The sequence below is a fragment of the Diospyros lotus genome, chromosome 4 (assembly GCF_014633365.1).
Source record: "Diospyros lotus cultivar Yz01 chromosome 4, ASM1463336v1, whole genome shotgun sequence".
Lineage (NCBI taxonomy): Eukaryota > Viridiplantae > Streptophyta > Magnoliopsida > Ericales > Ebenaceae > Diospyros > Diospyros lotus.
The window spans coordinates 23,222,272-23,246,477 of NC_068341.1; the positions used below are offsets into that span (position 1 = coordinate 23,222,272).

Here is a 24,206-nt window from a genome sequence, read left to right on the forward strand (position 1 = left end):
TCATAGCGACGCGCTACACTGCCCGCGTGTAGTGTCAAGTGAGCTAGGGCCGCTGCATCGGCGCCCGGATGTAGTGACAAATGAGCAAGGGTTCCCGCATTTGCTTGGACGGATGTGGGTAAAGAAGTTAGTCCAACATCAAAATCAAAATGAAAATAAAAAATAAAAAATAAAACCAAAATCAAAATCAAAACCAAAACCAAAAATAAAATCAAAAACAAAATCAAATTCAAAGTCAAAGCCAAAAATAAAATTATAGATTAAGGATTGAGTCATGGAGCATACGAACATTAACAGGCAAAGCTATGGAAGTGGTAGATATGATGATTAGGAGAAAGATTAATATTATGTGCCTTCAAGAGACGAGATGGGTAGGGAAAAAATCAAAAATTTTGTCAGAAAATGGATATAAAATATGATACACAGGAAATGATCGAGTAAAAAATGGAGTGAGGATCATTATGGATAAAAGCTTAGTAGATGAGGTAGTGGATGTAAAGAGAATAGGGGATAGGATTATTATGGTGAAGGTTATTCTAGGAAAAATGACTATGAATATCTTTAGTACATATGCACCACAAGCGGGGTTAGGTGAGGAGATAAAAGCAAAATTCTGGGAGGACCTAGAGGGACTAATACAAATGATACCAAGAGGAGAGAAAATGAGTATAGAATGTGACTTAAATGGTCACGTGGGTAGAGACGGAAACGGCTATAAAGAGGTACATGGAGGGTATGGATTCGGGGAAATTAATAATAAGGGTAAGTCTATTTTAGATTTTGCAATGGCATATGGGCTCATCATAACCAATACTAGGTTAAAAAAACGAGACGAACACTTAATCACATATAAAAATGTCACATCAAGCACCCAAATAGATTACTTCCTCGTGAGACAAGAGGACTGGGTATGTTGTAGGGATTGTAAGGTGATACCGGGAGAGTGCTTGACTACTCAACATAGACTTCTAGTACTTGACATCCAAGTAAGAAATTGGAAGAGAAAAAATCACATAAAACAAGATCCAAGAATCAGGTGGTGGGATTTAAAAGGGGAGAAACAACTAATCTTCAAAGAAAAATTAAGGGGTAGAAGAGAATGGAATGGAGAAGGACAAACAAAGCAAATGTGGAGAGAAATGGCTAATGCCCTGAGAAACACAGCAAAGGTAGTTCTTGGAGAGACAAATGGTAGAGCCCCTAACCTTAAGGAGTCTTGGTGGTGGAATGAAGAAGTGCAATTGAAAATTAAAATAAGAAATATTGCTATAAGACTGTATATCAGTGCAACAATGAAGAAAATCAAAAAAAATTATAAAGAATCAAAAAAGGCAGCAAAAAAAGCTATTAGTGAAGCAAGGTCAAAAGCATACGAGAATCTATATAAACGACTTGATACAAAAGATGGAGAAAGGGATATATATAAATTAGCTAAAGCAAGAGAAAGAAAAACAAGGGATTTAAATCAAGTGAAATGTATAAAAGATGAAAATCAAAATGTATTAGTGAATGAGAGAGCGATTAAGAAGAGATGGAAGGAGTATTTCACAAAATTATTCAATGATGATGGCGACACAAGAGTTAGGTTGGGATATCTTAGTAACTCCGAAGGGAACGTGAGCTATACATTTTATCGACGCATAAGTCCAAATGAAATAAGGCAAGCATTAAAAAAGATGAAAAATCATAAAGCGGTGGGACCGGATAATATACCAATAGAAGCATGGAAATGCATGGGAGAAGAGGATATCTCCTGGCTAACGAAATTATTTAATGCGATTCTTAAATAAAAAAAGATGCCAGATGAGTGGAGGAAGAGTACTTTAGTCCCTATATATAAGAACAAAGGAGATGTTCAAAACTGTGAAAATTACAGAGGAATTAAGTTAATGAGCCATACCATGAAACTCTGGGAGAGAGTAATAGAGCAGAGGCTCAAAAAAGAAACAGAGGTCTCAGAAAATCAGTTTGGTTTCATACTCAGTATGTCAACAATGGAAGCTATATATCTACTAAGGCGCCTAATGGAAAGGTATCGGGATCATCAGAAGGACCTACATATGGTGTTTATAGATCTAGAAAAGGCCTATGATAGGGTCCTTAGAAAAGTATTATGGAGGATTTTAGAGAAGAAAGGAATCCGAATAGCCTATATACAAGCCCTTAAGGACATGTATCATGGTGCAGAAACAAGGGCCAGAACATGCGGAGGGGATACTAAACCGTTTAAAATTACAATAGGATTGCATCAAGGTTCTGCACTAAGTCCATACTTATTTGCTTTAGTAATGGATGAACTCACTAAAGATATTCAGATAGAGGTGTCATGGTGTATGTTATTTGCAAACGACATAGTATTGGTGGATGAAACAAAAAAAGGAGTGAACACTAAGCTTGAGTTATGGAGAAACAATTTAGAAGTTAAGGGATTTAAATTAAGCAGAAAGAAAACAGAATATATGGAATGTAAATTTAGTAAGAATGTAAGAGTGAGGGATGTTATAATAAAATTAGAAGACCAAATCTTACAAAGAAAAGACCATTTTCGATATTTGGGATCAGTGATTCAAAAAGATGGAGAAATTGACGAGAATGTCACACATAGAATTAAGGTAGGTTAGCTAAAATGGATAAATGCATCGGGGGTGTTATGTGATGGTAAGCTAAAATGGAGAAATGCATCAGGGGTGTTATGTGATGGTAAAATCCCATTAAAATTGAAAGAAAAATTCTATAGGACAGCTATAAGACTAGTTTTGTTGTACGGCTCAGAATGTTGGGCAGTCAAATACCAACATAAGCAAAAGACGAGTGTAGCAGAGATGAGGATGTTAAGATGGATGTGCGGCCATACAAGAAAAGATAAAATTAGAAATGATGTTATTCGTAATAAGATAAGAGTAGTGCCAATAGAGGAGAAGATGAAAGAGACTAGACTAAGATGATTTGGTCATGTGAGAAGGAGACCAAGAGACACTCCTGTGATGAGAGTTGATGAAATGAAACAATTAATCAAAAAAAGAGGTAGAGGCAAACCTAAGAAGACTTTGAGGGAGACATTAAAGTTTGATATGAAATGTATGGATCTCAATAAAGATATGACAAAAGATAGAAATATATGGAAGTCTAGAATTCATGTAGCCGACCCCACACAGTGGGATAAAGGCTGGATATGTTGTTGTTGTTGTTTTATTTTTTAGCTACAGGGTTGACCCGTCGCTAAATTTAAATTTTTTTATTTAATTTTTTTTATTTTTAGCGATGGGTCGCTAAATTTTAATATTTAAAAATTTTTAGCGACGGGAGTGACCCCGTCGCTAAATTTTAAATTTTTATTTAATTTTTTTATTTTTTAGCGAGTGACTCCTGTCCCTAAAAATTAAAAAAATTAAATAAAAAATTTAAATTTAGCAACGGGTGTTTCCCGTCACTAAAAATTAAAAAAAATTAAATAAAAAATTTAAATTTAGCGACATGGTATTTCCCATCACTAAAAGTTAAATAAAAAAAAATTTAATTTAGCAACGGGCTCAACCCCATCGCTAAAATATAAAAAAAATTAAATAATTAAACAAAAAAAATTAATTATTAAAAATTAAATAAAAAGTTAAAGTAATAATTTTTTACATTTAAAAAATTAAACTAAAAATTAAACTAATTAAATAATAATTTTTAATTATTATAAAAATTAAATAAAAAATTAAAAATTTTACATTTAAACATATCACAATAATTTTTACCAACATTAATATTAGTAAAAATTAAACTAATAGTTTTTTGAATATATTAAAATTAAAATAAAAATTAAAACATAATTATTCACTGCTAATATAATAATTAATAAAATTTTATTTAAATTAATAACGAAATAAATTTAAAATTAATATTCATTTCCCTTTACTAACATTAAATATTAAAATTAATATCATTAAATAAGTTTAAGAAATTTTGGTGTATAAATATAATTCTGAAATATTTAAGAGAGAATAGTATAAATATATTTTATATACATCAATGAACAAGATGGCTTTCAGATCAGCTGGCTCGTGCGCGAAACTTGATCATAAGAGGTTGGGGGTTCGAATCTTGTTGAGAGCATTAAATAATTGTTTGGAATATTATCTCAGTGCTGCCACATGGCGAGTAGAGGAACGGTCACGTGGTGCACATAAGGGTGGCTGGGGCCTGGCGCGGTTGAATTTTGAATTTTGGAGTTGAATTTAGCGACGGGATCAACCCCATCACTAAAAAATAAAAAATAAAAAAATAAATTAATTAAAATTTAGCGACGAGGTCAACCCGTTGCTAAAAAATTAAAAAAATAAAAAATAAAAAAAATAAAAATAAAAAATAAAAAAATTCAAATTTAGGGGTCAACACCATCGCTAAAAAATAAAAAATATTAAATAAAAAATTTTAATTTAGCGACGGGGTCAATCTCGTCACTAATTCCGTCGCTGATTAGCAACGGATACAACCCCCGTCGCTAAAATACTCCCGTCGCTAAATTTCAGCGATGCCGTTTTTAGCGACGGAAAAGTGCCTATCATTAAATCCGTCTCTAAATTTTTTAGCGACAAATTTTTATGTTTTAGCGACGAAATTTTTTGTCGCTAAAACGTTTATTTTTTGTAGTGAATAAAGCATGTAACTAAAACAAGTTTAGCACATATAAGAGCATTAATCATACTAAAATATAAACTTATCAAGGTTCCTTGACGAAGGCAACCTCAACATTCATTCTAAATAAGATTGACCTATCAAGATATAAAACCTATCAAGAAAGACGTAACGTATCCTTAAAACATTATTTTAAATAAGAATACTGTAAAGATCTAGAATAATAATAATAATAATAATAATAATAATAATAATAATAATCCAATTCAAAAAAAATAAAAAAAAGAAATATAAATAAATAAAATAAAATAATATATATATATATAAACAGAAAAATATTAAAAGAAGCCTTATTAGATGACTCGAGACCAAGCAAGACTGACCCCGAGTGTGTTCTAGGCTAGCCTATGATGATGACTGGGGTTTATCCTGAATCCTAATTTATGATAGATTCATTTTATTCCGAGGCTAGTACATTGTAAATCATTTCTTTTAAGCCATCTATTAAATCACTAATTAATTAATTACTATATTTGAAAAATTTTCCAATTGAGTTATAAATATAAATATATATGTATTTTGAAAAAGAGAAACTTTAAAAATACTATCTATATTAAAAGAAATATAGTTTATGGGTGAATATAGAAATATATATATATTATTTTTATTGCAGCCTATAAGTGGGTGTGTAGTTCCACTATACACTTACATGTAGCATTCAAGGCGAGGCATGATGATGTAGTCGATGGCTAAGCTCAACGAATTCCATGGCGCCAAATTCAAATTTGTGCGGGGCTAAGATATAAAATAACCGATTCAAGGTGTTAGACAATTGTTAGGACTTTTGATAATTTTTATTACATTACTACTTTTATTACTCAAATGTGACCACCCCATTCTATTTATTGTAGGTTTGGATTCCCAGGATTTTGCTCGATCTTTTCCGCAGGCTCAGACTTGAGTCATCATTTCCCAGGCGAGTAGACAGGATATGTTATGTTTACCATATTTTGTGCACGTATATATTGTTCCATACATAACTTTTATATGATTTTTATATGCGAATCACATAAAAACACTTTTAAATATTTTTAAATTACATAAAATATTTTCATCCTACTGGAAAAGATATAAACAGAAAGATACCCTAACTGATTTCTTGTCTTTGATTATGTGAAATATTGAATGATATGGTGCATTTTGGGCACCACATAAAATGACAAATGGTTATGATTTGTGCATTAAGTAGGGTATCATTTGCATTATTATTAGAGGACTATCTAGTAGATTCCTTGGTGACTCATAGCAGGAAAAGATCATGGTACTGTGAGGCTTGGCATACCAAGGCCATGAAAGACATGGATAGTATGTTTCAGCACTACTATCATATGGGCTATGATGGTATTATAGTGTGGTGATAATGATGCATGCGCCAGTATATGTACTTGTGTGCATGTGTATATAGGCGCAAGGCCAATTTCTACTAGTGTGTCCTTAGATTCAATACATGCATCGCATAAAAAAAATATAAGAGACTTAAGTGGTTAAGTGAGCAACTTATAGGAGTTATCTCTAGGCACTTACTTTTCCTACACTATGTTTTTCTTTGAACCTCAGATTACGTAAATTTATGATACATATACTCTTTGTTTACCTTACTATTATGTTATTGTATTCATGATGTTCATCTTAACATTTTTATTGTATATTTCCCTAGTGGGCATGGCATACCTTATACTTGCGAGTTCACAAGACTCACCCCTTTTTTAAAAAATATTTTTAGGAGATTCTTCTTTTGAATATTGATCCAGTAGATCTTCTGGTATGATGTCAGATTTCTTTTGATTATTGATTTGATATATAATGCACTATGGAGACGCACATGTATTGTCGAGTTTATTCTTTTGTACTTTATTTTTGTGGTATACAATCGTGCCAAAAACCCGAGATATGGGACTGTATATGTATTTATGATAGCAGGATGACGAAAATTCATTTTTTTGTGTAGCTGCTATATATGAGATATTGAGATTTTTGTGGAAAGTTGAAATAGTATTTTATTCTCTATCTCTATATTTTTTCAGTAGTATTAATGTTTTTAGCAAATCGAGTTAGAAAAGAGGTTTACTAATCCATGGTGGGGCTGTTGGGCCTAGGAATTAGTGCCGGTCATGACTTTTTTAGAAATCGGGTCGTGACAAATACAAAACATATTAATAAGTCTAAGAGAATATAAAATAAGACATTAAAATTTGAGCATAAATATAGTCATCATCAAAATATCCATAACATACAACTCAACAAAAACCTTTAGACCAGAAACATTTTTTATTTGATTCACGGTTAAAAATCAATGCAACAAGTTAATCATAAACTTATTTAATACAAGATCATTTAGACAAGCATTTAATATAATTTTAATAGCCTAGATTTGAGAAATCAATTGCATTTAATGTAATGTAATGGCTAAAATTTTAAAATTTTAAGAAGATCAATCAATTAATATTATATATTAGTTGATTAACAAATATGGTTACTCAATTAATATCAAGTCTTAGTTGACTAATCTCAGTTATTACGTAAGTAAGAATTAATAATAATTGAGTAATTTTTAAATATAGATTCTTAATCGATTAATATTCCTAGATAGTCGATTAATATCATGGTGATTTAGTTCAAGTGACATTTTTCCCGATTAATAATTTTAATCAGTCAATTATTTTAACAAAATCTTATAAATACTTACAAAATTACTTGAATAATACTCAATTATATTTTTCTTGGCTAAACTAAATTTGATGAGTACATCTATTATACCTTGTTCTAAGATATGATGATGATATTACTCGAATATTATAACAAGTCACTCAATTGTTTTATTGATACTTGAGATGTTAATCAATTAATATCTAAAATTACTCAATTAATTAACTTTAATTTGATGTTAATTAATTAACTTGATTATAACTTGAGAATTTTAATCATATATCATAGGTTTAAATAGACCCTAATTACAAGACAACCCTCCAAAAAATGGACATTTTCCAATACTACCATTAAAGACTTAACTATAAAAAAGAAAATGACTTGAACGCCCTTCATCAAAGTAGCTTATAAAGTAAGACTTGTAGGAAATGCAACATGCTAGTAATTAAACTTCAAAACTTCTTCAAATCCCTGATTAAGAGGGAAAAAGACAGCTTGACCATCACCCAACTCATACCGGCATAACCTACCTCTTGTAAAGAACACCAAACTTAGATCCATAAAATAAAATTCCCATGAAACTACACACACACATCTTTCCCATGATACCAATGAAACTAGACGCAGAACGATACAGTCGTCGATTATTCTGCTTCTTCTTCCATCATTTTCTTACAATTAAACACTCAGATATCAGGGGATCTCTCCCCCTGGTTGGGAAGGACTCGCCCTAGACTCTCGATCAGTTTCATTTTCAACATAAGAAGAAAGATCAGAGCCACATTGAATGTTTGCCGAAACATCTTATGCACATATACATATATATGTGTACATATTTAGTTACCTGGCAGTTCTCAAATATATACAAAGTTCTCTCTCTCTCTCTCTCTCTCTCTCTCTCTCTCTCTCTCACACACACACACACACACACATTGGTCAATCTAAATGTAATTTCCGACTAACGATCATTTCATTGAAACACGAGGACTTTGTTCACTTCCACTGTACATTCAAACTCTCAGTTAGAACTACAAATATATTGTGCAATCTAATGTAATTTTGCATGCCAAAGGAGAAATGAAGTATGGATAAATCTAGAGTTTTCTGCAGTCATTCTCCATCAAAAGTTCTAAGATGGAAAATGAAATACATTGCCATCGACAGCTGCAGGATTGTGCCTTGGTCAAGATAAAGATGAAAAACTCATGTCCTTCAGGTAAACATCTTGGATTACACATTGATGCCTCGCTAAGACACTCGAGCTTTATATCACACACCTTAAATGGCACTGCAAACAATGCATGGATGATTTTCAAAAAGCTTCCGACCACATGGTTTGCGGATGTTTTGCAACCTGAAACAACCAAATTATTTGACATTCTTTTTTTTCAGTCGGCATCACCAAGTCCATCGCTACCATCCCCTCTCTTGAATATGGGTGCAAAGTTAGACTTAGGTTTCTTCTTCTGTGAAGCTATTTCAGCATTTTTTCGCAACACAGCTCCAGGAGACGGGTAAGGACGCTGCTGAAAGAGAGGACCCTGAAATTCATAAAGATAACCAATTTAAAGGATTAGTGTATTGATGTTCACAAGGTCAGTTCTATGGTGACACAACAATACAAACAGTTGGCACATATAATGTTCAGCCCATTGATGCATGCATGCAATGTCAGGCTTTTGCACCATAAATTAAATATTTAATTAATGGATGAAGGAAAATACAGGAAAATACAGAAAGAGAAAAGCTAACTACTGAAATAGTCAGATCGGAGGAGCAATTATTTTCTAATGTAAAGGTATCATACCACCTAACAAGAGGACCAATACAAAAGACAGGCCTGTCTTTTCTGTACATCGACTCTCACTCAAAGAAGTACACAGAATATCAAAATTTGTCAAAAGATGGGTCAACCGTGACAGAGAACAGACTAAATAGAAGGGAAAGAACCTAGGTCTTCAACTAGAAGAGAGATCCTTCCTTGCCCATGAAGAACCTTCAGAATGCATGGTAATAGTAGCCATCCTTTCTTTTGTTCACAAAAATGCCCATGGCAACTGATAGGCTCAAGGGTACAGAAAAGGCTAAATAGATTTTGATGATAACAAAAAATCAAAAAAATTAAACCAACCTAAAATCCTAAGCCTGTTCAAATGTCTAAGTGGACCGCAATCTCTTGCACAAAGAGTATGCTGGGAAAAATATTACTCTTATTACCTTGTAATCAACTACAATAAAGTATTTATAACATAACCTTAAGAGACTTAATTGCAAATCTTCTAATCAAAATAGGAAAAGGCCTAACAATATTAGGAAATAAGAAATTGACTCGAAATAGGAAAAGAAGTAATCCTATTCAGGTTTGGACTTAGTTGTATGCATGTAAATTTGGGTGATTGGAGGTCTGGTTGTAAGCCCATAACACCACCCCCCCACTTTAGAAATGTGCTTGTCCTCAAGAATCATCTCCTGCTCCCAAGAAGCTTCAGCCGGAGACAAATCAACCCAATGAATGAGAAACTCCTTGTTACCATTTTGAAGGCACGAATCCAACATCGTTTTGAGGGCAAAAGCAAGGTTCTGCCTTACATGGCGAAAATGCAGGGCACTACAAGTAATCCTCCATGAAAGCATTTTAAGATAAGAAACATGAAACACAGGTTGTACCTTGCTGTCCTCAGGCAAGGATAGTTCATAAGCAACGCTACCAATTCGGCGAAGCACCTGAAAGTGTACATAGAAATGAGGGGACAACTTCTCATTGAAATGAGAAGTGATTGAAGTCTGTCTAGAAGTTTGCAACTTCAATAACACCCAATCCCCTACAACAAACTGTAAATATCAACAGTGTTGGTTTGCTTGTTTCTTCATGGCAGCCTGAGCTGGTAACAAACTGTCCCTTAAAAGACTTCAAAATGGAATCCTGCTGCTGGAAAGCATAATCCCCAGCCTCTTACCAAGCCGTACTCAAATCATAAGAGAGCATCCGAGGAGGAGCTCTCCCATAAACCACCTCAAAAGGCGTGGTCTGCAAATTGGAATGAAACCGTGTTACAGCTATATTCAGTCCAAGGCAACCAATACAACCAATCTCTAGGCTAATCCCCCACAATCCACTTCAGTTTGACCATTGGATGGAGGATGGTAGGCCGAGCTAAGGTCGGTGAGCTAATCCCCCATAATCCACTTCAGTTTGATCATCGGATTGAGAATGGTGGGCTGAGCCAAAATCAGTGAACTCCACAAGCACCTTTCAACCTTGTTACCATCCATCCCAGGTTGGACCGTAACCCTACAAGTCCCATCCAATTCTAAATCAACTTGTCCTTGAAACCTCACTACCTAGTCAACTTGTTGAAACACCATTGTCATGTGCATGAAATCCCAATCAATCTTGCCCAGTGTACTCAACCAATCCACTCCTCAGACCACATCAAACCCTCCTAATTGGAGGACAAACAAGTCAACCATGAATTTTCAATACAGTAAATTCAACTCGTCTGCATAACCCAATGCTTCTCACTCGCTCTCCAGTAGCCACCATGACTCAAAATCCTTATTTACCCTCTATAAACTCTGTCAATTGTGCTGCTAATGTGAGACTCACAAAACTATGAGTGCCACCCGAATCTATCAGAAATAGTGGTGGAATCCTTGTTACCTTAGCCTTGACCTGCATAGTTTAAGAAGTTGCCATGCCTGCAATTGCATGTAATGATATAGTGAGCTTCGGTAAAAATTCCCCTTCCTCCTCTTGGTTGGTTTCCTTGTCCACAACCAAATCAGTGCAAAACAACCACTTGCAATGGTGGTTCAATGTGAATAATCGCAATTAAAGCACAGGCCCTTGGTGCACACTCTGCCATCTCCACAAGTGTTAATCTCCACCTAGGAGGGGTTTTTGATATTGGAGCCGCCAACTTGTTACTAGGTTGCAGTCTCCCTTGTGGATGCCCCATAGCTTGTTTAGACTCAAAAATCTTTTATTCACAAATTCTAGCCAAACGCATAGCCATTGCCAGACTTCACGGCTACTGTAGTTCTACATCAATCCACATTGATCCTTGCAATCTGCTAACATACATCTCAACCTCTTGTGATTTGGTCATCTTCTTTGACCTTGCCAACAATTGCTCGAATCTCCATTGATAGTCCACCACTGATCCTGTTTGTTTCAATTTGATAGCTCCGCAAATCCGCTTCCTTGAACGGGGGCACGGAATTTTTTGTGGCAGTTTCCCTTGAATTCCACCCAAGTCAATGTTGAAGAGTCTTTTTCAAAATTATGTCACGTTCCAAGGGCAGTAATTGTAATTTTCTTTTCCTTTCTGTTATAAATATTTGTCCTTAGCTATAAGTAGTTATGCTTACTGTTTGTACTACACATGAGTGCATGTGGGAGGCAGTTAGGCTATATATAAGCCATAGCTAGACGATAGGAAGGCATGTTGAGAAATGAATTGAATATTCTCCGTTATCTCTCTCTCACTTTGTGTTATCTTTCTCTCCCTTTCTCTCAAACATTCTCCCTCTTTCTAACTGTTTCCCTCTCTTCCATCTGAACTCTCCTTCCAAATTCTGCTCTCTCGATCTCTTTATCTTCTTAATTTCCTTTCTAAACCCTAGCCCAATCCTAGGTTGTGACATTTGGTATCAGAGCCAATCATTCCTCAACTTGGAAGTTGAACTCCAGTGACCTCTGCAGAAAAGCTAGGACAGGTGGATTCCAACAACTCACAAATTGGCTATAGTCCAATAATGGAATCTTGAGAAGCCTGGTCCTGAGAATGAAGGTTCTAGGCAGACTGCTCCCTTGCTATTGGCTTTGGAGAGTTCTAAGGAGTCCATGACTTTGGTTAAATCAATCATCAAGATGATGACAAAAATTCTAACAGGAAATTATCTCTCTACTGCTATGAATATGTTTGATTTCGAGCAATATGACAGTCTTGCAGTCATTTTAGCTGAAGCAGACCAGTCTTTGGTGCTGGTCCTAGTAGAGGAAGAGCAAGAGAACAGGAACGTAAAACAAAAGAGAACAAGCCTAGAAGGAGAAAAAATGAAAGAAGAATAAAACAGATAGAGAATGCTGGGATTGGATGAATAACGACTTAATGGTAATAAGTTTCTTGAGGACAAAAAACATTTCATGAGGGAAAATTTGTCACATTCCAAGGATAGTAATTATAATTTTCTTTTCCTTTCTGTTATAGATATTTGTCGCCACAGCTAGAGGATGGGAAGACATGTTGAGAAATGAATTGAATATTCTCTATTATCTCTCTCTCTCACTTTGTGTTATCTTTCTCTCCCTTTCTCTCAAACATTCTCCCTATTTCTTGTTATTCCCCTCTCTTTCATCTGAAATCTCCCTCCAAATTCTGCTCTCTCAACCTCTTAATCTTCTTAATTTCTAGCCCAATCCTAGGTTGTGACAATTCAGAAACCAAATCTGAGCCCAATCCTAGGTTGTTCCTTGATATCAATCGTTCATGCCCTATGTGTGGCGTTGTTGATGAGTCCGTGGGTCATATTTTCTTTCAATGTCAAGTTAGCTTGGACAATTGGAGCTCGATCAAGACTTGGCTTGGCCTTGCTCGTGCTATGTCTTCGCTGCCAAGGGCATTAAAGTGGTTGCAGCATCAAGCTAAAGAGTCTTCCTGGCTGAGTCGGGTTAAAAGGATGGCTTTGGCAGCCACGGCCTACCACACTTGGGAAGCTAGAAATCGTGTTGTTTTTGAGAATGTTAATCCTTGTTGTGAGAGCATTTCCTATAGGATTAAAACCTTTGTATACAAAACTATGTTTTCTTTATCCCCATGTTTTAATCTAGTACGAGTCTCTTGCTCAAAGGCTTTAGTCTTGGTGTTTCTCTTTGGCCTAGATATGCTCGGTGTATGCTGTACATTTTGATCTTTATAAATATTTACATCTTGATAAAAAAAAAAAAAAGTGGTGCTCACACCGATTTAACCAAGGTAATGGATCTGCCTCACCATTATAACAAGGGAAATCTAGCTTATAGTAGCGTGGCACAAAACCTCCTCCTGCGCTAACCCCCCTAGTGAGTTCTTTCTGTCTTGGCTGCTACTCACTACCCTCCCCTACACTTGATGATGTTGAACCCACCTTAATAGAGTCCATGTCACGCATAAGGGTTTGTATTTGTGCTGACATTCGCTCTCGTTTGTGATGTAGGACTTCAGTAATCCTGCTCACATTTTCATCCCTCTTAGTCACATTTCCATCTTTCCTACAAAACACATCTAGAAACATAACTTAGAGGGAGACTCTACGGGTTCTCCAAGGATTGCAAGCCTCTTTTGAAGGACTGCAAGTCGAGCTACGGCCTGCTGCACCTATCAATGATGGTCCTCGTGATTGGGCAGAGCCACTACCACAACCACCAACAAATTATTTAAATGAACCGCTACTGAATTTAGAAACGCCATTTCATAGACATGTTCAAGGAGAACTTGATGATAGCATTGATGAGGAGATCGAAGCCCCAGCAAACATGAGGCTTAACCAAAGGAGAAACTATTATGGCAGACCTAATTTAGATCGTGCTAGAGGTAATTTTGAGTACCAATTGAAGATGGATCTTCCCACCTTCAATGGTCAACTACACATTGAAGAATTTATAGATTGGCTTAATGAATTAGAAGGTTCTTTGACTACATGAAGATCCCCAAAGACAAAAAGGTCAAATTGGTGGCCTACAAGCTAAAGGGAGGAGCTTTAGCTTGGTGGGAGCAGTAGCAGATGTCACGAATTCGTATGGGGAAAACACAAATCAGATCCTGGCGGCAGATGAAACAACTACTGAATGGTAATTTTCTACCACATGACTATGATCAAATTCTATTTCAGCAATATCAAAATTGCAATAGGGAGATCGCTCAATATGTGATTATTCAACTAAATTCTTTCGATTGCCCACCTGAAATGATCTTTCTGAAACTGAATCACAATGAGCATCAAGGTTTATTAAAGGATTGAGACCGAATATCCAGGATATAATGGGTATTCAAGATGCGTGGAACCTTAGTGAGGCCATTCGACTTGCAATTAAGGTGGAGGCCCAGAGTGATAGAATTTCTAGTCGCAGACAACAGCCTTATAAGCCATACATGGGGGAGTCTTCACACGGAAACCTTGCTCAAAATAAAGGAAAATAAGTGTTGATCGAAGGGCCCCAGGCACAACTTCCTTTCTGGCATACAAATGGGCAACAAAAAGGCCATTTGGACAACAAATTGATAGAGGACCCAATCAACAACAAAAGTCATTCAGTCAACAAACTGAAAGGAAGAACTAACCTCCTAATCCTTACGCTTATCCAACTCAAGATAAGTGTTATTGATGTGGCGCAACCGAGCATAGATCCAACACTTGTCCTCAACCAAGGACTAGAGGAGTTAATCTAGTCAACCAAGAAGTAGTGATGGAAGAACCACCATATGACAATGGTGCCTACAGTGAGGAAACCCAAGAATGCCATACTGATGATGAAGTTGAGTATGCATATGCAGAAGAAGGCAGTTCAACGTGATTCGACATGTGCTGCAAACTGCTAAACAACCACTCCAGGAGTCACAACATAACAAGATGTTCAAAACCACTTGTAAAGTAGGCGAATATGTGTGTAATCTAGTCATTGATAGTGATATGTTGTGGCCAAGGTCGTGGTGGACAAAATGACCTAGCTGGTTGGATTTCGAACGATCATTAACAAGAGGTGAAAGGGCAATGCCGAATTCCATTCTCTATTGGTGGTGTTTATTTTGACGAGCTTGTCTTTGACATCATCGATATGGATGTAAGCCATGTCATTCTAGGAAGGACTTGGCAATACGATTACCAAGTATTGCATAAAGGAAAACACAATTTTTACACCTTTCAAAAGATGGGAAGAAAATTGTTCTTGTTCCATTAACTGTGAGAGCGTCCTAAAACTTCTAAAGTGGAGGGGCGATATCTTCTAGTCACAGAAAATATAATTGAGGAAGTTGAACTAGATCAAGAGTTGATTGCTTTAGTTGCTAAAGGAGAAGGTCCTCCACCTACTAAGGTACCAGCAACATTGCAACCTCTAGTGGAGGAGTATGCTGAACTTTTTCCAGAAAAACTACCAAATGGACTACCACCCATGCGAGACGCTCAGCATGCCATTGACTTAATCCTAGGAGCAAGCTTGTCAAATTTACCACACTATCGGATGACTCCTCAGGAACATTCAATCCTACAAGGCCACGTGGATTAACTTATCATAAAAGGAGTGCAAGCGAGCATGAGTCCTTGCACGGTACCAACCTTGCTCACGCCAGAGAAAGATGATAGTTGGCATATGTGTGTTGACAGTTGAGCTATCAACAAAATCACAATGAAATACAGATTTCCCATCCCTCGGTTCGATGATATGCTTGACGTGCTAGAAGGACCAAAGTTTTCAACAAGATAAACTTAAAAAAAAGTCACTACCACCAGATACGCATTCGCCCAGGAGATGAGTGGAAGACAACCTTCAAAACCAAGGAAGGATTGTATGAGTGGAAAGTCATGCCTTTTGGGTTTTCAAATGCACCCAGCAATTTCATGAGGTTATGCACCAAGTTCTTAAGCCATTTATGGGTGTGTTTGTCGTCGTTTACTTTGACAATATCCTTATTTACATCTAGACACCTACAAATTCTTGTTGCTTTAAAAGAGAATAAGTTGTATGCCAATCTCAAGAAGTGCAGTTTTACGACCAACAAGCTGATCTTTCTTGGGTATGTCGTGAGTGACATTGAAATTATGGTGGATGATGAGAAAGTTAAGGCTATTCGGGAATGGCCATCACCAAAAACCATTTCTGAGGTACGTTCTTTCCATGGTTTAGCCACATTCTATAGACGTTTCATACGTAACTTCAGTAATATAGCAAGTCCCATGACTGAATGCTTAAAGAAAGGGCCATTTGCGTGGACTAAAGCAGTAGAAAAGACTTTCAATTGATTAAAGAAAAGCTGACCAATACTCCAGTCTTAATCTTACCAAGTTTTGAGAAACTTTTGAAGTGCACACAGACGCTTTTATTGTGGGCATAGGTGTTGTTCTTTCACAGCAAGGTCATCCAGTAGCATTCTATAGTGAGAAACTAAGTAAAGCTAGGAGAAACTAGTCTACCTATGAGCTTGAATTATACGCTATTGTGCAAGCACTCAAGTACTGGAAGCATTATTTGGTACAACAAGAGTTTGTGCTATATTCTGATCATCAAGCTCTTAAGTTCAAGAACAACCCACAAAGCCATAATCGGATGCATTCAAGGCAGGTTACTTTTTTTCAACAATTTACATTCACCTTGAAGCACAAGTCCAAGGAGCAGAATAAAGTAGCAGATGCACTCAATTGACGAGTAGCTCTTGTTCATACCTTGCATATAGAAGTCATAGGATTTGATACTTTCAAAGATCTGTATGCCAATGATCCTGATTTTAGAGAACAGTGGAAACAATGAAAAAATGGCCAGCATAGTGAGTTTCTTATACATGATGGATATCTATTCCTTGGGGCACACCTTTGCATACCGTGTTATTCTTTGAGGGAAAAGATAATAAGAGAACTGCACAGTGGTGGACTAGCTGGACACTTTGGACAAGATAAGACCATTGCTCTAGCCAAAGCTCGTTATGATTGGCCACAGTTAAAAAAAGATGTCAGGAGAATTGTACAACGATGCCATGTTTGTCAGGTATCTAAGGGACAACAGCAAAACACTAGGTTGTATACACCTTTACCAATACCAAACAGCCCATGGGAAGACATATCTATGGATTTTGTGTTGGGGTTACCTCGCATGCAAAGACAACTAAATTCAGTATTTGTAGCAGTTGATCGATTCAACAAAATGGCTCATTTCATTCCATGCGGAAAGACTGCTAATTCCACCAATGTAGCCAACCTCTTCTTTGGAGAAGTAGTTTGTTTGCATGGAATACCAAAATCCATTACCTTAGATCAGGACGCGAAGTTTCTCAGTCACTTTTGGAAGACTTTATGGCACCGATTTGATATTGATCTACAATACAACACTACCTGTCATCCACAGACTAATGGACAAACTAAAGTGGTGAATTGATCCTTGGGCAATATAATTAGATGCTTTTTGTAGTGATCATCCCAAACAATGGGATTTCTTCTTATCACAAGCAGAGTTTGCATACAACAAGCAGAGCCATACTACAAGCAAATCCCCATTTGAGGTCATTTATGGTTGGGCCTCATGCCATACCTTAGACCTGGTTCCCCTACCTAAAATTCCAAGATACTCAATTACAACTGAACACTTAGCAGATCACATTCATACAGTGCAAAAGAGAGTACGCAATCAAATTGAGATTTCTAATGCTAAGTATAAGGAACACGTAGATGCTCATCGACGGGAGAAGATTTTTAAAGTAGGTGATGATGTGATGGTCTATTTGCACAAGGGACGATTATCAACTGAAAGTCATGGCAAGTTGACACCAAAGAAAATCGGCCCATACAAAGTTCTTCAGAAGATCAACGATAATGATTATGTAATTGACATCCCCAATTCTATGGGCATATCAAAGACTTTGTAATGTGGCTGACATCTACACTTTCTACCTGGAGGAGTCAAAAGGAAAAATTTAACTTGAGGATGAGTTCTTTTGAAGTGGAGGGGACTTATGTAGGACAGTAGTAATCCAGCTCACATTTTCATCTCTCTTAAGTCACATTTCCATCTTTTCTACAAGCTGCTACTACAACTATATAACCGTTGTGTTTCTAGGTGTGTTTTGTAGAATTTTTTTACATTTACAGCTGCCTAAACATTTGTCTAAAAAGGATGCCCAGCTGTATCAATTTACAGCTGCCTACCCTTTTGTCAAAAATGGCTGCGCAGCTGTAACAGCTTTATTTTCTTGTATTATAGCCCTATGACAAGCTGTATTTTTTCTATCTCCAGCAGCCTATATGAGGCTATATTGTTGTAGTTTCAACTACTTTTTCATCAATCAAGATTACTACTTGTGTGTTATTAAAATCCAGTATTTTCTGAAGAGTTAGAGATTTTATCAACTTCAACTCTAGTTTGTTTTACTAGCTGGTTTGAATTGTTTCAACTCTAAACCAGTTTTTTTCTATTTGTTTCACCACATCAGTTTGGCTACCTCAATCACATGGTACTCTTCTTGCTTCCACACATTATTGCCAAACTTCTGTCAGGAACCCTCATGTTCTAAAAAGGGCTTCCTTATTCATTTTTGTATAGCAGTTATATGCAATTGTACCTTCAAGCTGCTGCTTGAATTGTACCTTGTAGTTGGCTTGGGACCAACGTCAAGTTGCAATTGGGCTTTAGTATATAAACACTAACCCAGCTAATGAGAGGTATCAAGAATTTCCAAACAATTTCAGATCTCTCTCAATTTCTCTCCCTCCCGAACCTTCTTTCTCTCTCGCTCCCTCCTATTCTTCTTATCTTCCTCCATTCTCCTCTCATTTCTCACCCGAATTCTGTTCCAATTCTCATCAATTGAAGAGAATTTGTCCGTCAAGTTCAAGACCCTGACAACTTCTTCATGAATTCATCAAAAGCTTGACAGAAATTGTTATTGTTGCCCATGGTTGGCTCTAATACCAATTTGTTAATGGATCGAATCACCAGCCGATTAGCTAGATAAGAAGCTAACCCCTTCAAAGACCTCCTTCCTTGTCTACCTATGTTGAAAGCTAGGGCTTGTTAGAGAGAACCCTTCAATCTCTTGCACATAGAGTATGCTAGAAAAAATATTATTCTTATTACCTTGTAATCTACTACAATAGAGTATTTATAACATAACTTTAGAGACTCTTAATGGAAAATCTCCTAATCAAAATAGGAAAAGGCCAAACAATATTAGGAAATAAGAAATTGACTCAAAATAGGAAAAGAAATAATCCTATTCAGTTTTGGACTTAGTTCTACACTTGTAAATTTGGGTGATTGGAGGTCTGGTTGTATTGCCCATAACAGGCAACTATGCCCACATTAAGGATGGGAAGAAGGAAACAAGCAATACAATTTAAAACTATAACAATGGACACCAATGCATATTCTGAAAGACTGTTCATAAAGTCACGTGGTAAATGACTTATATGGCCAATGCAAAAGGTTAGGACCTGCTTATAGAGCTGAATTGCATTTAATTTAAACTAAATGACAGACAACACAATATGACACTGTATTTTTTATTTCTAAATGAATCACTATTTCTCAACAAAAAGGCCTTTGTACCGTGGCAGTGGTGTCTGCTGCTCGTGGCTGGACTCCTTTTAGGCCTACGACCCTGAAGAATTCGAGGAATTAAGGAACAATTCAGGCATGCTTCCAGATTACATATGAAAACTTAAGTGTAAGTATGTCAATGCATTGGATCTGTGCTCCTGTGGGTGAGAGGGGAAAGGGGGCAGTTCTATTAAGTGAAAATGCATGTAGCATACCAGCCACCACGAGGAGCATCCGAGTAAGAGCTTGGATCCATGGGATCCAACTCATCATCTTCATCATAGGTATGTTTCTTCTTTTCTTTTCTATAGCCTTTTGCAGCTGGAGGTTTGGAATTGGACCTGCAACCCAAAGATCAGATAAATATGTCAAATACTGAAATGCACCAATTTTTCTTGTTAATTTCTCCTTAGGAGACTCACATATTAAGATGGGCTTATCACTGGCATCCTAGCAGTCCACTGTTCCCCCTAACCCATGGACCCCCTTTAATTCCATATTGGCAAAATGAATGAATGAAAGTATGTTTTGAATAAGAAGCCATCAAACATGTAAAGCATATTGTTTATAAAGTAGATTCTCAGAAAGTTTATCAGATTCTGAGTTGTTGATTTTTCTACCTGAACTTGATGTGACATTTCTTGGTTTTAACTGAACATGACCAACAGAAATAACAATGACCATGATTTGGTAAAATGGGTGGTTGAGGGTAAAACTGGTAGCAATGATAAGATTGTCCAGGCTTGGGTTTTAAACCTCTTTGTAAAGAAAAAGACTGTAAAAACACAATCCCCCTCTCACCATAAAAAAGTGGGGAGCCTCATGCATTAGAGATGCACTGATCTTGAATGGATGTTTGTCTCGTCACCTAAGATCACTTATAGCAATTTGACTTCATCTCATGTCATTTGATTATAAGATAATGCCTTTATTTGCTACCTTAGATCTCTATAAGGTTGTACCTTCTTGCTTAGAGAAATGGGCACAGGAACAAAAATATTCTCAGGCCTGCAATCGCATAAGGACTTCCAAGAAGCAGAAGAGTCCTTATAGGCTCATTCTCTATGGTATACCAGGTCCAGTCCCTTCTGGATAGAGAGTAAATCTTTCCTACTTGTTACTTAACAAAGAAAAGAAGTTCAATTTTTGTTCAACCCTAAACAGCAAGAATCAAGTTATTTTAACATCATCTACAAAAGTTTAAGTTCCAAGAGAAAGTTAGGATACCTCTGCTTAGAGAATCTTTTATCTGAATCATCAGTAGAATTTGAAGAGTTTGTGGTCTGCCACTGGTCTCCAATACTAGCTGACAAGTATTTGCTTTGAGGAAGATTGAGAACTCTGCATGCATAATCAAACTTAATAAACCATGGGAAACTGGAAACTGACCAATGATAGAAGATGGGAAACTGGAAACAGGTCCAGTCTAGCCCACGAGGTTTAAAATGTACAACTAATATCCTTAACTAGAGAATAATAATGATTACTCAAATGCTGCAGACAATGATTACCATAATAGCTACAATAACAACAATATAACACATATATGAGTCTAAAATCATAGATGAGAGAAGGGAATGAGACCATGACAGTGATAGTTAGGACACTTTCTGTAGTTCATGTTTGTCCGTCTATCACGTAAACTATCATCTAGCCTACAATTAAAAATTAATAAATTGACCAACTAAATTTATTTTAGAATTGTTACTAATAATATAACATGGATAGATGTTATTAACCATGTTTTCAGACTTTTAATTTTAGTTTTTACAAAGAAAAATGAGTTATTAAGCACCATGCAAAAGTTTTATTTTTCTAACAAATAACAAATATTGAATAAAAGGAAAACTAAAAACAAACACAATAACTGAAAACATGAAAAATAACAATGTTGTTAAACCACCCTTTGGTGGTTTCATTCTCTATTGGGTTTTAAGAAGTTCTCTATTCTGAGAATATGCAAGAAAAAAAAATTTGTGGTAATATAGAGATGTGAGATGTTTACAATGGACTAAAGAAGAAATAAAACATTTACGCAAATCATATAGGATCACATAAAAAATGTCTTACATGCACATTGCTGACCTAATTCTCAATCCAATGCAATTGCTTGAGTTAAGATATAATTTGTATATAGTATCTCTACAATATTGTAACCATATATCTAGTTAAGTTTTGATTTATATTGACTTATCAGAATGCTAAGAGATCTGCTTAGATTAGGAATGATTTCTAATTATCATTTAGGAATCTTTCCTAATTATCATTTGAGAATCTTTCCCGATTATGTCCATATGTATCTTAGTGTATATTTCCTTTGTGTTTTAATTTGTTTCCTTTTTGATAGTTTCCTTTTTTTATGTAAATATCTACCTCTATAAGAGGACTTTTGTATCCATCAGAATTAATCATGAAAGCATAATTCTGAATTCCTACATGGTATCAGAGCCTTTCCCTTCCCTTCCCAAATTTTTGAAACCCTAATAGTGCCTTCATTGCACTTATTTGCGCCGAACTCCTCTAAGGTTTCAGCCTAGCCTTAATTGCTGTTCTGTTTTGTTCTCCAGCAGTTCTGTTCTAGCTACACTTCCAGTCTCCTTTTCCAAACTCAATCTTCTTAAGACAGTCATTACCACTGTTGAATCCTATCCTAGTGATCAACAACCAATGGGAGGGGGTGACCTGCCCGGGTTGTATCCTTTCTATCGACTTGATGGGCGAAACTTCTTGCAATGGTCTCAACTTGTGAGCACATTCCTCAAAGGCGGAGGAAAGCTAGGCCACCTGATCGAAACTCCTCCAAAAGATTCAGACCCATCCTTCACAACATGGGAAATTAAAGATTCATCAATCATGTCATGGCTTTGAAGTGCCATGTAGCCGGAGGTAAGTAAAAACTTTATGTTTTTAACATCAGTTAGGGACATTTGGGAGACTGTGAGGCAAACCTATTCTAAAGTTCAAGATGCCTCGATAATTTTTGAGGTTAAGACTAAGATTAGTAGGACAAGGCAAGGGGCATCCACTATAATAGAATATTATAATAAAATGAAGGGGATGTGGCTACAACTAGATCATTATCAAGATGGAGTGTAGCAATGATGCTGTCAAACTTAAACAAATTCAAGAAAGGGGCGGGATTGTAGAGTTTCTAGCAGGGATTAATCTGGAATATGATCCAAGTGAGGATCCAAGTGCTTGGTAGGGAAAAATTAGCTACTCTTAATGAGGTTTTTTCCATTGTTCGAAGTGAGGAAAACAGAAGGATGGCTATGCTAGGAGATCACAGTGTTGAAGGCTCAACCATGGTGTCAAGCCATAGAGATGGATCTCGATTTAAAGCAGAAAAGGTAGAAAATTCGTGGAAAAATTCAGGATGAGGTCTGTGGTGCAATCATTGCAAAAAACCTAAGCATACTAAGGATAACTGCTTCAAACTCCATGGCAAAGAAGCTGTGCTAAGCAGGATAGGTGGATTTAAGAGTCGTCCGCCCAAGACTCAAGCCTTTTTTTCCAGCACAAATCAAGGGGAAGCTGAATTAGCGGGTAAAACTGAATCTATTGGTGCTGATATTTCACAATTAAATGTAGAAGAGACGAACAAACTCAAGAATTTCCTTAGAACTCTCCAAGATGGAGCTTGTTCACTTGCACAGCAAGGTAAACTCTCCAATTCTGAGTGTTTTTCTACCTTTAAAACTGCTGGGAATACCAATTGGGTCCTTGACTCAGGAGCTACTGATCACATGACCCCTCACGTAAATTCCTTTGACACTTATCAACCTCTTGTTAGCCCTAAACAGATTGTTATTGCTAATGGAACCACTGTTCCTATTGCTGGCCAAGGTACAGTTAAATTCAGGCCTTTGTTAACAACCAAACAAGTTCTTCATGTCCCACAGTTAGCTACCAATCTTATATCTATTCACCAACTAACCAAAGAATTAAATTGTCATGCTATCTTCTATTCTCATATGTGTGAATTTCAGGACATGACCACAGAGAAAATGATTGGTGTGGCTGAGGAGCGTAATGGGTTATATACCTTACACAAGGTAGGCCGTTCTACAGAGAAGCAGCAGTCTACCATTGCTTGTTCATCTCATTCTGTTTCAGCATCCAACACCATTTGGCTTCAACATTATAGATTAGGTCATCCGTCTTTTCCTTTATTAAAAGCTATGTTTCCTCATTTGTTTAAATCTTTATATCCTACAATGTTTCAATGTGATGTGTGTGTTGTCCAAACACTATAGGGTGTCTTATCCTATGAGCAACAAATTATCTTCTAAACCTTTTTCCCTAGTTCATTTGGATGTTTGGGGACCATCCAAAATTCTCAATTGTTCTAGGGCTCGGTAATTTGTTTCCTTTATTGATGATTGTACTCGCATGCGTTGGGTATTTCTTTTGAAAGAAAAGGTTGAAATTGGCACAATCTTACCTTATTTTTGCAAAATGGTATCCACGCAATTTGTTACTCCTGTCCAAAAATTCATAATAGATAATGCTAAAGATTATTTTAATAATCAGTTGAATTCTTTCTTTCAACATGAGGGTATTGTTCATGAGTCTTCCTGTGTAGACACTCTACAAC

At 36.3% G+C, this 24,206-nt stretch overlaps 1 protein-coding gene across 1 annotated transcript in view; it reads right to left on the reverse strand.

Moving 5' to 3' along the window:
• Nucleotides 1-8,268: 8,268 nt before the first annotated feature.
• Nucleotides 8,269-24,206, reverse strand: part of LOC127798728 (uncharacterized) — a 73,677-nt gene continuing 57,739 nt past the window's right edge. Inside the window, exons 12-15 of the mRNA XM_052332293.1 lie at nt 20,837-20,950; nt 19,825-19,950; nt 19,619-19,670; nt 8,269-8,867 (exon numbers count right to left, since the gene is read on the reverse strand). Of these exons, the coding sequence (XP_052188253.1) occupies nt 8,715-8,867; nt 19,619-19,670; nt 19,825-19,950; nt 20,837-20,950 (445 nt within the window). The 3' untranslated portion in view covers nt 8,269-8,714. The remainder of the gene's footprint in view (nt 8,868-19,618; nt 19,671-19,824; nt 19,951-20,836; nt 20,951-24,206) is intronic.